This window comes from Nipponia nippon, unplaced genomic scaffold (assembly GCF_047370975.1).
Source record: "Nipponia nippon isolate SJK-2023a ecotype South Korea unplaced genomic scaffold, ASM4737097v1 scaffold_4, whole genome shotgun sequence".
NCBI classification, from domain to species: Eukaryota; Metazoa; Chordata; class Aves; order Pelecaniformes; family Threskiornithidae; genus Nipponia; species Nipponia nippon.
The window spans coordinates 45972081-45987906 of NW_028262358.1; the positions used below are offsets into that span (position 1 = coordinate 45972081).

The 15826-nt window shown below is 44.7% G+C and overlaps 1 protein-coding gene across 1 annotated transcript in view; it reads left to right on the plus strand.

The window, feature by feature from the left end:
- The first annotated feature begins 6701 nt into the window (after positions 1-6701).
- The window catches only part of GALNT2 (polypeptide N-acetylgalactosaminyltransferase 2), a 105152-nt gene continuing 96027 nt past the window's right edge, over positions 6702-15826 (plus strand). Inside the window, exon 1 of the mRNA XM_087776619.1 lies at positions 6702-6926. Within this exon, the coding sequence (XP_087632745.1) occupies positions 6792-6926 (135 nt within the window). The 5' untranslated portion in view covers positions 6702-6791. The remainder of the gene's footprint in view (positions 6927-15826) is intronic.

The following is a 15826-nucleotide window of genomic DNA, read 5'->3' on the forward strand; positions in this document are numbered from 1 at the left end:
CCGGGAGTACAATCTACAGCACTGACAAAAATATATCACTGGGGTCTGTTTGCTTAGCCACAGTTGTAATGCAAAAAGCAGACACGGTGCGAGGGCAGGTGTGTGGGGAGCGGTGTCCTTCACCTGGCGCAGAGGAGCCCCTGGGGATGTACAGCACTGCTGCCTGTCAGACCGCAGGGAGTCCCGGAGGAATAGTGTGGGTAGGTTGCTATGGGCAGCACACCGCTCCTGAGGCATGGGCTCCACTGTGTGCACCTGAGTGGGAGCCAGCAGCATGAACATGGAAGAGTGATATTTTTAAAAAAAAAAAAAAGATTAATCGGAGACATCTGAACTGTATTCAGCCTGTCCGCTATAGTACCTCTGGAAGTAACTTAGCATTGTCAGTTATTAGGATGCTTCTCCAGAAAACTGGAGACCTGCTTCCCATGGCTCAGACTGAAAGCACTTTCTTTAACTCCTATTGTAAGGGAAGTGGGGAAGAAGTAAGGAGATGCTTTCTACTGTCGAGCTGAAACTAAAATATTGTATAGCAAGGAAAGATTTTCTGGCTCTGCCCCTCTGAATCACATACAGTCACTGCAGAGAAGCATTTGCAATACTTAGGTTGAGCACTCGCTGAGCGTCAAGCTGCTCCCTGCCGTCTGCAGAGGAAGCCAGGGTCTGACATCCTGGGGAGCTGGCGATCTGCATCACTTGTCAGTCTTTTCAATTCAGACACTGCAGAGAAAGACTCTGAATACGGTGCAGTAACTTTGGAAGAGAAAAGCCTATGTTGCTTCCTTGGACTCTCAACTCTCTTCCTACCGCATCTCCTTCATTCCTCGTTACATTTGTTCTTTCTTTTTCCCTCTTCCTCACATTCCCTCTGGCGAGCTGATGACGGTGCAATTAGCCAGGAAAGACTTTATTTAAAAAGATAAGCAAAACCTGCTTCTGGTAGAACACTTTGACTTGGGGAAACCTCTTTCTTGATCTCCAGGAACGTTATTGTAGGCTAATTTAGCTGCATTTTCTATGCTTTGCTATAGCAAAGCTGTAGCGTAGATAGATAGCCTCAAATTACTTGGCTGTAGCCTTACCGATCTGGATTATGAGTTTGAATAGACAAAGTGCCAGTTGAGATTACAGCACCATTGTGTGATGTGTTCACATTTGTCTTTGTTGCTCAAAAATAGACTTTTGTATTATGCATTAGCATGTAGTGTTTACCCCTAGCCTCAAATGACTTACAGTACTACAGCTGCACAGCACTCCAACGTAGTCTTGCTCGAGAGGAAAGGATGGAATTTCCTGCCCTGTCTCAGACCGTAGATCATCAGTCTTTACCACTCCTGGCAGCTATGAAGAATCCAGCATGACCCTCAGAATTCAGATAAATGCAATGAAGGGGGATCAAATTACCTTAATCAAAGGTGAGGTCATTGTTTCAGCAAGTCTCTCTCCACGGCCGTTTCTCTCTTTCATCTATCATCACTCTCCTATGAGAGATGCTTCTGAGCCATATCACATTTTGAAATCCAATCATCAGCCTACAGAATGCCGCAAGAGGTTTGTTTTGTGCTGCTGAAGTTCAGTCCAACACGCTAAGTGACTCAGCTGGGGAAGAATAGTTGGCAATGGGACTGCAGTTTGTACTGGCTTCTGCCATCTTTAGCGGGAGGCCTACCAAAGGCTGAGTTGTTCTTTCTTTGTGTTCACCACCCATAGGAAAAGAATCTGTTTCCTCTCTTTGTAGAATTGAACAACTCCAAGGAATGTTGAACCTTAAACTTTATTTAATAGAGAGGAAGGGCTTCCAGATTTGGATCGTTTCTCTTGGAAGCATGAGGGCTTAAGCTGATACTGCAAACCTTTGTGAGAAAATGCAGCGTTTACAATATCTGCATCGCATGATGTAATGTGTTGATCGATCCCTAATGGGGAAACAGCATAAAAAAACCTGCTATCAGAGGAAATAGCCACTGCTTTATGCTTTAAAAGTGAAGAGACTACCTTCTTGATATCAAAGTCTAGGACGAGAGAGCTTTAGTTCCAAAAGGCCTGAATGCATTCAGACCTTGCACAGCAACCCCTGTACAGGTCAGGCAGGGTGACACACTATTACTACACAGGTAAAATGCGCATGATACAGTATTTGCTACTTGGGGTTTTAACAGCTTGAAAAACATTCTTGGAGGGTAACAAGATTTTCTGGAAGTGAGCCACTTTAGAATGTTATTGCCAGCACGTCTGCCTACTCTGGGTAGCATCAGAAACTGTGCTGAAAAATTAAACAAACATAGTTCTTGGCATCTAAACAGATGGGAAAGGACATGTTGACTCCCAAGTCTTTAGCTGAGGAGGTATTCTGTTTCTCATTGTTACCACTGTGCAGTGAGGAACTGCAAAACACCCACATAGATTTTCAGACCTGCTAGCTGCACTTAACCTTTAATCCTGCAAGTACTCAGCCATGAGCATATCATTTTAAACGTTTGAGTAGTCTGACTGACTCCAGTGAGAATATGCACTGAATGAAGTTAAACATTTGCATAAACGTTTGCAGGATCAGGATCTTTCACTACAAACACAATTCTTGCACTACAAACACAAACGCGGCTCGGGCTGAGTACTCAGCTCAAGCTCTCAAGGCATTAATAAAGCTATCTCCTCTACAGATGTCTTTTAAATTTCACGTTAATGTGTGACTTCTATGTCATGAAACATCTTACATTAGGCTAATGAGTAACCTTTCTCATGAGAGAGAAGGAATGATATACTTTCTGACATAACTGCATAGGTTTGAAAGAATGTGATCTGAACGGGATCAGCAACGTATTAGCTTCCGTGTATCAAAGAGGTTCAGGCACCCTGATTGGATTTTTTGCCTTTTAAAGTTTTTTCAAACCTATCTTCTGTGTTTTAGACCTGATCTGAAAATCCTCCTTCCTGTCTTCGCAAGGACAAGGTTGCTTGCATGAGTAAGGGATTGACTCACTTATTCCTGAAGGTGAGGACTACTTTCCATTCGCACCGTCGGAGGATTCGTTCACCTCTGACTCGGTCATTTAACTCCAGAAAAGGACGAGCAACTTTTGTGGTCTTTAGTTACAAGAAGATGAACACTAACACTCTGAATTAGACTCTGGTTGTGGTTGTGTCTGGTTTTATACCCGCTTTCAAATGAATTTGGTGAAATTCCCTCTGGTTTACACCCTAGTGAACTAGGTAAGAATTTGGCCCATCGAATCTAGCTGTCTGCATTACAGATCAAAGGCAATGTTCTGATGATTCCTTCTGCAAATTTCACTCCTATTTGTACTCTTACATGCTTGATCTCTCTTTTGTTTAAAGGGCTGTGGTTGATACAGAAGCATTTATATTCTGTGAATTCTAGCAACGCTGCTCTTAAAATATGCTAATATTTTCTTTTGAAATGCACTGGAAAACTCATTTAAAAATCTTACATTTTTCTTGAATTCTTTGCTTTAATTGAAGTGCTTTTTTTTTCAGTTTTGCTTTGCTGACTAAACACGTTAGGACTTTTGAGGCAAAGAGGTATGTGCATGCGAATGCGTTGTAATAGAACCGGCAGCTTTTCCTAGAGTTAAAGCGATGTAACATTTTCCATTCTAAACCTCTGTGTTTTCTGTGGTCTCTGAAATATAAATGATTCAGGATGAAATCTGCCGGATTGGGACTTTGTCCAAATGTGAATATTTTGGAAAGATTTGAACAAAACTGGTTCAGCCAGTTCAGAATATCAGGAGAGTGGAAAAAAAAAAAAAAGTGTTTCTTGATGTTCTTACAGCCTTTTTTGAGCATTTCTGTAACTTTATCAGCAGAAAGCTGAAAAATGAACTCTGACATGGAAGCAGCCTTCCTTGAAGTAGACATGTATTTGCTTGTTCGAGAAGAAATTAGTTTTGATTTGACTTAGTTATAAACCTTTGAAAACTGCGATTGAGCATGTGCAGTGGATTATTTCGGTAAGCTTGTGAAGTGTGCAGCTACAGAAGGATTTTCTGTACATGCATGGCTGGCTAATTTTGCTGGAAAGGGAAAAATCTATCTAAGCACATTGCTAAAATCAGTGAAAATACCTGGAGCTTCAGGGAGACCTTTGAAGACTGTCTCAAGATCTTTCAGACTATGAAAAGGGCAAGAAAAGATTCTGTAGGCTTTGCGAGGTGTTTAAAGCGTAAGTGGCCTGCAGATTTTGTAAGGTTAAATGGGATTATGGCTCCAGAATTGGGCACTTTACATATGTAAGTATATGATGTTTTCCGTGGGGAAGTATGTCGTGCACAGCGCCCTCTCCCCCAGCAGATCTGCCCCGTGAAGGAATCCCCCAGCAGCAGGGAAGCTGCTGCTTCATCTCACTTCTAGCTGATGGTAGAGCTTAAGTGGCAGGAGTTTATCAGCACGTTCCCAATCTTGGGCTGCTGAGACTGCTCTGAATTATATAGAAAATCTTGCTAATTAAAATTTAGCCTTTGGGGTGGTGTGTGTGTGTCTTTTTAGGTGCAGGCACAATCCTGCTTTTGCAGGAACTGCTCTCACTTGCATCAAACGCACTTTGGATAGATCAAAAACTTTCATCCAGAAGATCTGCGTGTCTCCAGGCGGCCCATGATCTCCATTGTACCTCACTTCAATGGATGCCAGTTATTTTATTCCAAAACTTGTATTTTGCACAAATTGGGTGTCTTTCTCCAACTCCCTCCAAAACCAAGAATCATAATGCTGAGTTTTTTTGGAAAGAGTCATTTGCTCTGAAGAAAGAGGTCTCTTTATGTTACACTCCCTGACAGAATACTTATTTGGGATTTCTTCCTTTGTCTTTTCTCCCACCTTATCTCTCCATCAGGGCTCTGACAAGTGGGAAGGTATGCAGTTATTCACTGAAATCTTCCCATGCCAGACAACTTCTGCCCAGGCAGTGCCGACACCGACACAAATCACCTCCCTGGCGAGACCGTCAGCAGAGTGACTGTGCCGGTGAGCAGGTGAGCTTTTGGTGCCATTTCTTATGGCTGCTGGATCTTTTCCTGCTCATGCAACAGAATTTCTGCCAGACCCCTGCCACATCCTGGCACGGCTTGGTGAGCAGTCTTCTGCAGAGGCTCTGTAGCCACTGGTGCGGCTGAACTGGCAGAGGTCTGACATTGGTATGGACAGAAGGAGGGCAGAAATGTGTGGTACAGCCAGAATGGGCATCGGTAAAACAGCATGTTGAAAAAAAGAGGTGAGACGACAGAGAAAACCTTTAAAAACCAGGAATGTTCTGCCTTGAGTGGACACCGTGGCTCTGAAGTAGAGGTGCTTTTTAATTGTTAGGGAATGCGTCTCTTCCCTTCTTAGTTTTGCATTCTCATTTCTTGATGTCTCACAGTGGGATGAGAAAGCAGCAAATGCCGAACAACAGGAAACTCAGCGGCGTGGAAAAACAGCAGCATGAGCTGTGCACACACAAGCCAGTGAGCCACAGGGAGAGCTAGCAGCAGTGTAGCGCCTGTCCTGAGGTGTTTAAGGGTGGAACTGGGTAAGCAGAAAGAAAGGTAATTTTACCCAGCAATGACCCCATATCAACAGACCGGCCTCTAAGAGTGGAGCCCCACTTGGGTCAACCTCCTGGGAAGAATCAAGCAGAGTCCCCCGGAGGCCCCTTTAGCCCTGCACAGGGGTGACCACGATTCCAGAGCGGGCACCGCTACCTGAGCAATGCAGTGACCCCAGAAGTGCAAGGGGAGTGGGTGCATAACCTCAGTGGTATGGCGGGGTTGTCAGGACCTTGCCGTCTCCCGTAGGGCCACGGGAGAATCTCTTGAATAACGTGAGAAAGGCTGAGAGTTATCAAATGCGATGCAGATAGCTGTCACGCAGAGGGCACTGGGCATCCGCCAACATGGCTTTACTTTCTCACCTTTGAGGCTGAATGAAGACCAACCTCAGTACCTGCCTCGAGTGACTTCAAGGACAACGCCTTCATAAAGCTCGTTCTCCGTTCATAAAGCTTGTTCTCCGTTCCCTGCGGCCCCGGACTGGAGTTTCTGCGGACCCGGGAGTCTCTACATCGTCAGCCGACACGGGTGGGAGGGGGACGACCCAAAAGAGGAGCGACCAGCACTCCCGTGGTGTGCCAGGGGGCTCGGGGACTGCGGGGAGCGGGGTGCGGCCACTGGCAGACCCTGCGAGCCGGGACCGCCCCTCAGTCCCGCTGCCGGGGCTGCCCGTGCCCCAGCTCCGCGGGGAGCCCGCGGACCGACCAGGCGGGGGCGGGGGGCGGCGGGCCGGGGCCCAGAGCGCCCCGCGCCCGCGGGGCGGCCCCCAGAGCGACTCCGAAGCCAGGCCGCGGCGCCGCACCCGCCGGCCGCCGCTGCGGGCAGGGCTCGGCCGCCCCCCCGCCCGCCCGGGGCAGCCGCAGCCGCGGGGGCGGCCCCGCCGCCTCAGGGAGGGGCGGCGCTCGCCCCCCGCCCCCCGCCCGTCGGCCGCGAGGCGCGGCGCGCGGCTCCCGCCCCACGGGGCGGTGGCCGCGCGCGCCCCGCAGGCGGCCGCCGGGGAGCCCGCCGCGAGGGAGGGGACGGCGGCCCGGCCGGCGGCCCGGCGTGCTGCAACCATGGCGACGCCGGTAGTCCCGCCCCGCCCCCCGCGGGGCCCGGCGGCGCGGGATTGGTCGGGGGGCGGGCGTTCGCCCTCTGCCCCCTGACCCTGCGCGGCGGCGGCGGCGGCGGCAGGCGCGGAGGCGGCGGCTGCTGCTGGCCGTTTCCTGGTGGCCTGGCGGCGGCGCGGGAAGGGAGGAAGGGAGGATGCGGCGCAGGTCTCGGCTGCTGCTCTGCTTCGCCTTCCTCTGGGTGCTGGGCATCGCCTACTACATGTACTCGGGCGGCAGCGCCGCGCTGGCCGGCGGCGGCGGCGGCGGCGGCGGCGGCGGGAGGAGGAAGGTGAGAGCGCAGCCCTGCGCGGGGCGGGCGGGGAAGGTGCGCCCGCTCCGTGCCCCGGCGGCCGGGCGGCTCGGGCCGGGCCGGGCGGGGGGCGGCGCTGCCCGGTCCTCGGGGCGGGGGCAGGGGCGGCGGGGGGCTCTCCGCACGCCCGCGGGGACGGGGGCCGCTCGCTGTCAGGCGGGGCGAAGCTGCCCCGGGCTGCTTCCCCTCCCCGCCCGCCCTTCCGCCCGGCCGCCCTTCCCCAGCCCGTTTCCCGCAGGCAGGCGGCTTCTTTGTGGACTTCAGACCGGTTTCAGCCTCGTCACGTCGCTCCCCATCCAACTGCGGCCGGCCACGTCCCGGGCCGGGGGAAGTTGGTGTGGGAGGGGAGAGCGGGGCGGGCGGCGGGGCCGGGGCTGCGCTGCGCTGCGCTGCGCTCCGGGGCGGGGGGGCCCCGCCTCGGCCCCGCTCCCCTCCCGGCAGGCGGGGGCTGCCCCTGCCCGTCTTCCCCCGCCGGCCCCGGGGTCGCCTGGGCTGGCGTTCCCACCTGGAGAGGACGCGAGGATCCGGGCTGCCGGTGCGCTTTCCCCGTTCTCTTCCCTCTCGGGGGCACGGCCGTTCCCGTTCTCCTTAGCGCTGCGCCTGAAGGATACCGCTTTCTGCTCGGTTTTGCGAGATTTCGGGCAGTAGCTGGATTTGTCACGTTTAATGTCTGTGGTGTGGAAGGTCCGTCTCTTCCCTTTTTTAAAGGCTCAGTTGCTAATGTCCAAGAACTTGTCTGTTGACAGTACAGGAGTCGTTTTTCATTATTCTGTCCATCAACTTATTAAGTAAATTTTTCAATGTGTTGTAGTAATTCATTGAGCAGGAAAATAGCTGGAAGTTAAGTACATCATAGTTCCCGTTTGTGTCAATCAAAACCAGGTTTTTGTGGCATGATGTGGGAAGCAGCAACTTTATCCACTAACTCTGTTTGAAAAATTAATGACGAATAAGTGCCTTTTTTTTTTTTTTTGGTGCCTTCCCCCCACCCCAAAGACTAACAAAGCAAAGGTCTTTTAGAAACTGTTATTTAAACCTTACATTTTGGAATAGGAAAAGTGAAAAAGCATCTCATAATTGCGTCATTTTTCAATAAAACCCAAACAAACCCAGAAATGGGAAGAGGGCAGGTGAGCGAAGCGCACCGCAGTTGAGCAGTGTTATTTGCTAATAAATGGCAGTCTCCTGTTAAATGAAAAGTAGTGTTTCTTAAGTCTAACAGTGTCTAAGAGGAGGAATCTTTTTATGTTGCTTTGATGTAGTTTGATTCATCTATCACATATGTTCCCAGTAAAAATCTGCTGATGTCTGGTTCCCGTGGCAGGTCGTGGAAGCAAATACTTGCGTGATTACTTACAAGTTCACTTATGTGAGCAAGGGTCGAGAGAGTGAGTTGCTGCTCACTGATAATTGGCGCTCTGTTCTGATGTGTCCTGTTTTATTTTCTTCCCATAGCTTAGGAATGTGTTCAACAGCAATTTTTGACGCAATATATTAAACTGTTAAGTGTGTATTGCTAAATACAAGCTCTTGGTCCTTCAAAGTAGATACAGGAGCAGAAATAGATCAAGCATGTGATGAAAAGTAAGGCAGTAGCCTAAAGCCTTTCTTGAAGAACCACCAGAGTATATTTAGAAAGTAAAAGCAATCCTGCGCTGCTGCTGATGTATAATGGGATAAAGCAAAGCTATCAAGGCAAATATATCTGCAGATAGGGAAATATATTTTTAACTCTTATGGTGTGTTTCACTTGGAGTTTCCAGACAGATTTGCAACTCTGTTCAATTCATTTTTGCTGCTGGGGAAGCTGCAGCATGGGGATAGTGATTTGCCCAAGGTCACCTAGAAGACTAGGTGAGAATAAAATAGAAAAGAAACCAGTTTTTCTGAGTACGAGTCTGGTACTTAATCTACTAGAACCTGCTGCTGTTTGTTATTGATATTAGTAGGAGTTTTTATTATGGTTTTAAGAGGTCTGTGATCCTGATACTTGCTTTGGTAGTATAATTTGAAATCATTCTGTGCAAATTTTAGTGAACCTTACTGGTCTGGGTAATTGGCAGAGTTTAGTGAAGATAATTTAAAGAAAAGAAGACATTTCATAGCCCTGAGCTGAAGCTCAGTGCTAGGTTTAAAAATGTGAAAGTTTAAAGTAAGGCCCTGGTAAGGAAGAAAGTAGGTACCGTGACCACAAGAAACAAGTGGGGAAATTAACAATTATGTGTGGATTGGTGATTTAGGATTCTATTTTCTGTCAGTGAAGCGTAAAATTTAATCCTGGGCCTCAGCATAGGTTAGCAAATGTAAGTAGAGGAAGATGTGTGTAATGTAATCGCTTTTGAGTCTCAATAAAAGGCTTATTAACTTAGTGTCAGACGCTGGTATAAAGCAAAAACACAAACTGTCTTAAACTCATGAACAGAAACCCTGCTGTAGTAAATTTCTTGGTGTGTATGGCTTCATGTGGCCCTTATTACTTGCCCACTATTTCAATATAATGGAAACAGGGTTGCTTACAGAAGAACATTGCTTTTAATAAATTGAAGTCTCTGCCGTGTTCAGTCTATAAAATTACAAAAGCCGGGAGGGGATAGTTCTTCATTTGTGTGAGTAAGTAAGTAATTTGCATGTTAATTACTGATCTGGTTATACAAACAGAATGCTTTTTTCCATAAGGATGACTTTTTTTCCATACACAGACCTAGTCTGTTATCCAAACATACTAGACTTGTTTGGTATGGCAGCCAGTCCCGTGATGTGATGAACACCACCAATTCCCTTTCTCTTCAGTAGAGTTGAAGGTGTTTGCCCTTTGCCAGGATTGCAGCTGAGTAAGAGAGAAGAGTGATTTTTTTTTTTCTTTGCTTTTCTTATTAGAATATTGCCAGCGTTCATGTAAGCTCGTACTTACTGTGGTTCTCCATTTACAAGCTTTCTAATGAGATCTGTGAAGCTATTTGGGTGTTGCAGTGTGTGGTACAGCCTTGCCTAAGTTTTTGGCCCCTGGCAACAGTGGTGGAATCCACAGCCCTGTGTGCAGTGCTCGAGCCTGGTAGGAGCTGAGCAGGCATGAGAGGGTCTAAAGCACACAAAGTAGAAGCTGTCTCATTGGTAAATGTGTAAATAATAACAAAAAAATAGGAAGGCGCAATGCTTCTCGTTCTGGACCTAGGCATAAAAACTGTAGTAGAAAGAAATGATGTCTTCCACGTCTGGAATACAGGGTGTGACAACCTTTTTTTTTTTTTTTTTCTTGAAAAGAAGCCGCCTTTGCTTCAAAATGTGCTTGGAGCGGGCAGAAATGTGTGTGTGTGTGTTTGTTTTTCCTTCTCCCCTCCAGTGAATCTCCAATTAAAATGATTGTAAGCATGAGAGCGCCCTGGGTTCAGTTCACTCCTTTTCCAGCCAGATCACTGGGTTGTAGATTGGAAAGAGTGAGTCTGATTCGCTTGTTTAAAGGCTGGAGAAACAGTTCCCAAAACGGAGGCTCTGACACGGAAGAAAGCAAGTTGCAAGCCCAACAGTTGTGAGACTGTGAAAAATGTGGGCTACTTTTGTGTTCACTTAATGTGTTTTATATTAAAAAGCCTTTGGAGTGGAGGCTGGAACTTGCCTTCTTTTCATGGATGAATTTCCTAACCCGTAGCAAAAGCGATTTATGCTCTGTGTCTCAGACTTGCACGAAATGGAGCAGCTTCTGCAAGATGGTTAGAAAGCTATTCATACCCTCCCAAGCCGAAGTCATCCTAATGATGTGATCCCCTCTTAAGACTGTTGTGAATTTGAATTTGTGGATTTGTCACACAGGTTTTGAGTTCTTTAACCACTAAGCTCTTGCACAATCGAGTGACTGGACTGAAAGAAAAAACAAACAAACAAAAAAACCCCCAAAAAAACCAAACCAGCCAAACTCCTCCAGCTGTTTTCTAAAGAACTTACTCTTCTAGGCATTAAGAAAGTAGCCCCGTGTAATTGAGCCCTTCAGGCAGGACAAAGGAATGTCTGCATCTTGTTGAAAGCACCAAACGCTTCACCGCTGCCAAGAGTGAAATCCTCCTAGGCGTACCCTGAAGGAGACCTGTAGGCAGAAAGGAGATTTACTGTTGAAAGTTAAGGCATCAAGAGAGGCCTGCTAGGTTAAGCCGCAGCTGAGCCAAGGTTGGAGTCTTCTGGATTTAGGTGCCAGAGTGCCAACAAGCTTTTGCTTTTGTTGCCATGTAAAGAATGTCAGTTGTTTTTAAGTTGGACCTGTGTCCCCTCCCGCCCCACCCTGTCTTTTCTATCCAGAGGAGGAGGCTAAAAGCAATCTTTCAGTAATGAGATGGATGACTTGCCAGTGATTCTTAAAATTAGAAATCTTTCTTCTTCCCCTTCGCCCCCCCCCCCAAAAAAAAAAACAACCCAAAACCAAACAAAAAAAACAAACCCCAGTAAAACCAAACCCCCAAACCACCTTGAACTAGAAGCTCGTTACTCTCTTGGCTCACCAGATTTACTGGGTATAATGGAATGAATTAGAGAATGTAATTTATGGTTAGTTGAGCCACAAGGAGGCAGGCTTCTCCTGTAGAACTCATTATTTACCCTGTACATAGTGCTATTTTTCCTTTCCATATTCTGGTTTTGTGTGGTGGTTTTGGTTGTGTGTTTGTTTGTTTTTAATTTTGGAGCAGGCTTTTGGTAGGTGGCTGTACCGTGGAGCTAGCTGAGATGAAAGAAATCCAAAGGTAAAAGGTGATGCTTTGCCTTGAGAATGTGACTGATAGAAAGTGACTTGATCACTTTGGGGAAAACAGGGAAAAAAAGAAGCAAGCTTTTTAAGTTCTTGTTCTACAAAGGTAAAACTTTAGCATAAGTCCTTTCAGCATATGCAAGGCTTTCCTTTCCTCTTTCTTTTGTCCTTTTTTGGAACCCCTGAACTATTTCAGTTACTGTTAAACGAGGCTCTTGTTGCCATTATACATAATGATGTACATAGGAGAGCAAGAGTGCCACATATATTACAGATTTAGCGTACCTAAGTTTCTTTTTGAAGATTTAAGTAGGAGGAAAAAGGAAATGTGTTTTAACTTGAGGTGCACTAACCTATTTTTGTCAGAGAATGAAACTGCAGGGTGTCATTTCTTTTGACTGTTTATCTCAAGATGTGGGAAGGCAGGAGAGCTTCTTTTTGGAAGGGGATTAAAAGTAACCTCTGCAATTCTGTTGTTTTTCTTTCATCTGAGGAAAGCATTGCCTGCTTTAATTGCTAAATACGAAGTTTAGTTTGCTGCATCACTTTTAAATGTAACTTCAGTCCCTTACATGATGAGACATTGGGTGTGATTTTTTGATATCTTGATCTTTAGACAAGTGAAGATATCAAAGGTTAAAAAAGTCAGATTATCATGTGTCCTTTCTGTGGCATTCACTTGCCAGAAGGTGCAAGGAGACAGAAAAGGATGTTCCTCTGTGTAACAGGTAACAGTTTCTGCTAATAGATCTTTTTGATCTATACAATTCTATAATAAATGGGAAAGAAATTAAATGCCCAGGCACTTCAATAATAAAGCTGTCCTTCTCTCACTAGAATGTAAAAATGAGTCTCTGAAATTTGTCGTACATGTATGTTTTCTTAATCTAACATATGTCTGTTGACAAAATGACTGTCTTGGCAATTCAGTCACTTATTTTTGTGGATTACTTCATAAAATTTAACTTTGAGTGCAATGAAAAGACAGTCAAATGCAAATTTTGTGCAGTATATTTAGGTCTGTGGCCGTATTGGGCTCTTCCCTTTTTCTCCCCTGCTATTTCAAATGCTTCAGTGGGGGATTTCTCCTGTTGATATAGACGGATAGTGAGAAATTAATTCTTAGCTCAAGACTGTTGTGTAGTCCCCCGCAACCTGCCAGATTAGAAACTGATGACTCTGGCTTTGGTACAGGTGCTATTGCTCTTGGATTACTGATAGCTATTTTGTTTCATAAATGGAGAAGTAGAGCAGGGCTGTAGGGATGGCAGAAGGGGTCGGGGAAACAAGAATGACTTCTTCAGTACTTTCATATGAAACAGGGTAGTTAACCAGCTTTTCCCCTAGTTTTTCCCATTCATGTGGGTATTGTAGTAGTTTGCTGTGCTTCTCCGTGTTATTCTGTTGCTGCTATGGTTTGTTGCTTACTGTGATCTCAGTGTACAAAGTTTATAAGTTGTAGTGATGTCCTTTGACAGATATAGTTTAAAAATTTAGTGCACTAATGAAGCGTGCCATCTACCTTTCTTGTTCTGTCTTGTGTTTTGAGGTGTATTGCAAATAAATGCCAGTCGTTCTTGCCATGTGTTCTAGATCCTTCCAAAAATACAACATGAAAAGTGATATAACAGCACTTTTTTCTAATTTAGAAAATTAGAAACTTAGTACTTCATACTTTCATATGAAGTAAAAGAATATTAAAGATCCACCTCAGTGGTGATTACCAAAATGAAATTGTCATCACTTGGTCTTTAGACCAACTTAGAAAAACAGAATATAAACCATTTAAACACGTTAGAGAACTTCAATCTCGGTCTTCAGAATTACGTGATAATTCCACATTTTTTCCTTAGAAATCCTGATTTTTTTTTTTCTCCTCTTTTGTCTTGTCTGTTCTTCTGGTCCTTTTCTCTTTGGTTTACAATATTACGTGGTATCCAAGTGCTTGTGTATAACTGGTACTGTTTTGTTAAGATGATGGTAGGTCAGATGAGAGATGCGGTATTGTCTGCTAGAAAGCCGCTCACAGTGATGCTGTATTACAGAACAGAAGAGACACCTTTATATTGGTACTGTTGTCGCAAGAGCGTAAACCTTATTGCATGCCTAGAAACTGTTTAAAAATAACAATTCCAGCAGACAGCCTAGAAAACGTTTTTGGTTGGCTTTTTGGTAACTACATAAATGTATAAATAATTTAATATACAGTACTTTTGGTTAAGTTCAATCTGTTTGAAAGGAAAACATTAGGAGACAGCCGATCCTGTGAAACGCAGGTGATGAACATAAGCTGCTCAGATGAAGTCAATACAAATGATAAATATAAACTTGTATTTTTAAGTTGATTGGGTCCACTTAAATATTTTTCCTAAATAACCTACTCTTAGTAGGTTACATAGTAGTTTAGCTATAGCGGTACAAATGAATGTATAGCCAGGTGTTGTACAGTTTTTCAACTCTCTTGTCATTGATAACTTGTTACTATCTGTGATTTTATTAGGACTTAGTGGAGAAGCTGTGTGTTGCTAATATGTTGGCAATGTCATGCGTTGGCAATACATTTGAATTCTAATAATGAATCTGCAGGAAGCAGATTTTTTTTTTTTTTTTTTTTTCCCTTGCAGGAACATGGGGCTGAATGTCATTGCCCGAATATATTGGGATAGTGTGGAAACAGTTTCAGCACGGGCATTACAGAAGGAAACACTAAGCAGGTTGTTTTGTTGGCATTATGTAATGCAAAGCGGTGGTATCTTAACCTATACAGATTTTTAAAACCTGGGTGCATTCTTTCATGCTGTTTGTTTTGAAATTAGTAATTGCTCGTCTTCGCTTCTGCTTTTCCCTTTCATGTAAGCTTTCAAAGGAATAAGGGATGGATTGAGGAGGGAAGATTGGGGCGGGGGAAAAAAAAGTTAAATGTCCACATCAAAAGATTCGGTTTATGTGTTTGGGAATTTAAAGGCATAGCATAAGATAGTCTAGATAACACTAGAAACTGAACCATTTTATGTTCCCTCTGGGTCTGTAAGGTTCTTTCACAGAAAGCTTCATGTGGTAGATCTCTCCCGTTAAGTGGAAGTGAAGATATTTAAATGTTGTGGGTTTTTTCTCTGTTATTTGGAGAATGAATTATTTTATGAAATCTGTATTACTGATGCGTACTGAGTACATGCTTACCCGTCATTCTCTAGGTGTTCATTTGCCAAGTAATCTTTCCATGAATGAAGCAGTCCTGGACTATTTATTGTGTCCTGTGACAGTTGTTAATGATAAAGAAAGTAAGAAAAATCATCATCTGTCTTCTTCCTATAAACTGTGACTGATATATCCCCTGTTGCAATACAGCATAGTTTAAACTTCCATTGTGGCTTTAAGGCAGGCCTTTTTTTGTTGTGGGTTTTTCTTTTTTCCTTCTTGGTGTGTGTCAACTTGCATGTTAAAGTTGGTTTTCTTCTGAGAAACCAAAGTAACTTGTTCTTATGATAGCCTTCCAATGTAGCCTGTGCAAATTACTATCAACGCATTTTTTTTTTTCCAGTTGCCTTCTCATCTGTCTAAACTGTTTATTTTCCCCACTATCCCTTTTTTCTACACTGGTTTTGTTAATAGTCCAGGGTACCTTTATTGTCATTTAAACGAGTTAAAATATGTTAGTTCAAATAGCTCCACCACCTGACAGAGCACATCTGTGTAAAGGGACTATCCAGGCAGATGTTAGTTTTGAACTCCATTTATGAAATTCAAATGGGAAAGGAATGAGATAGTAAAGGAACAAAGTCTGAATTTTAGAGCATTCCATATATCCTCGAAAACTGCTTTGTAATGCACATCAAAGGCAATAATTTGGATTTGTCTTCTTTATAACTATGGTCTCTTATGGAAAAAGCCTATTGAAAAGGTTGCAGGTTCAGTTAAATAACTTTTCTGAAGTTGTAAAATTGTCATAAAACCTGGGCGCTTTTTTTTTTTAAGGAAAGCAAAGAATAACTAGAGATTCTGCTGAGTTCAAGTATTAGCAAGGTGCAATAGACTGTCTGTACTGTGTAACAGATCTGCTTGAAACAAAAAGACTTTTGCCAAGGAAAGATTATACAAAGAATTGGCACCGAGCTAACGCTATTGTGTACAAATTCTCAACGAGCTA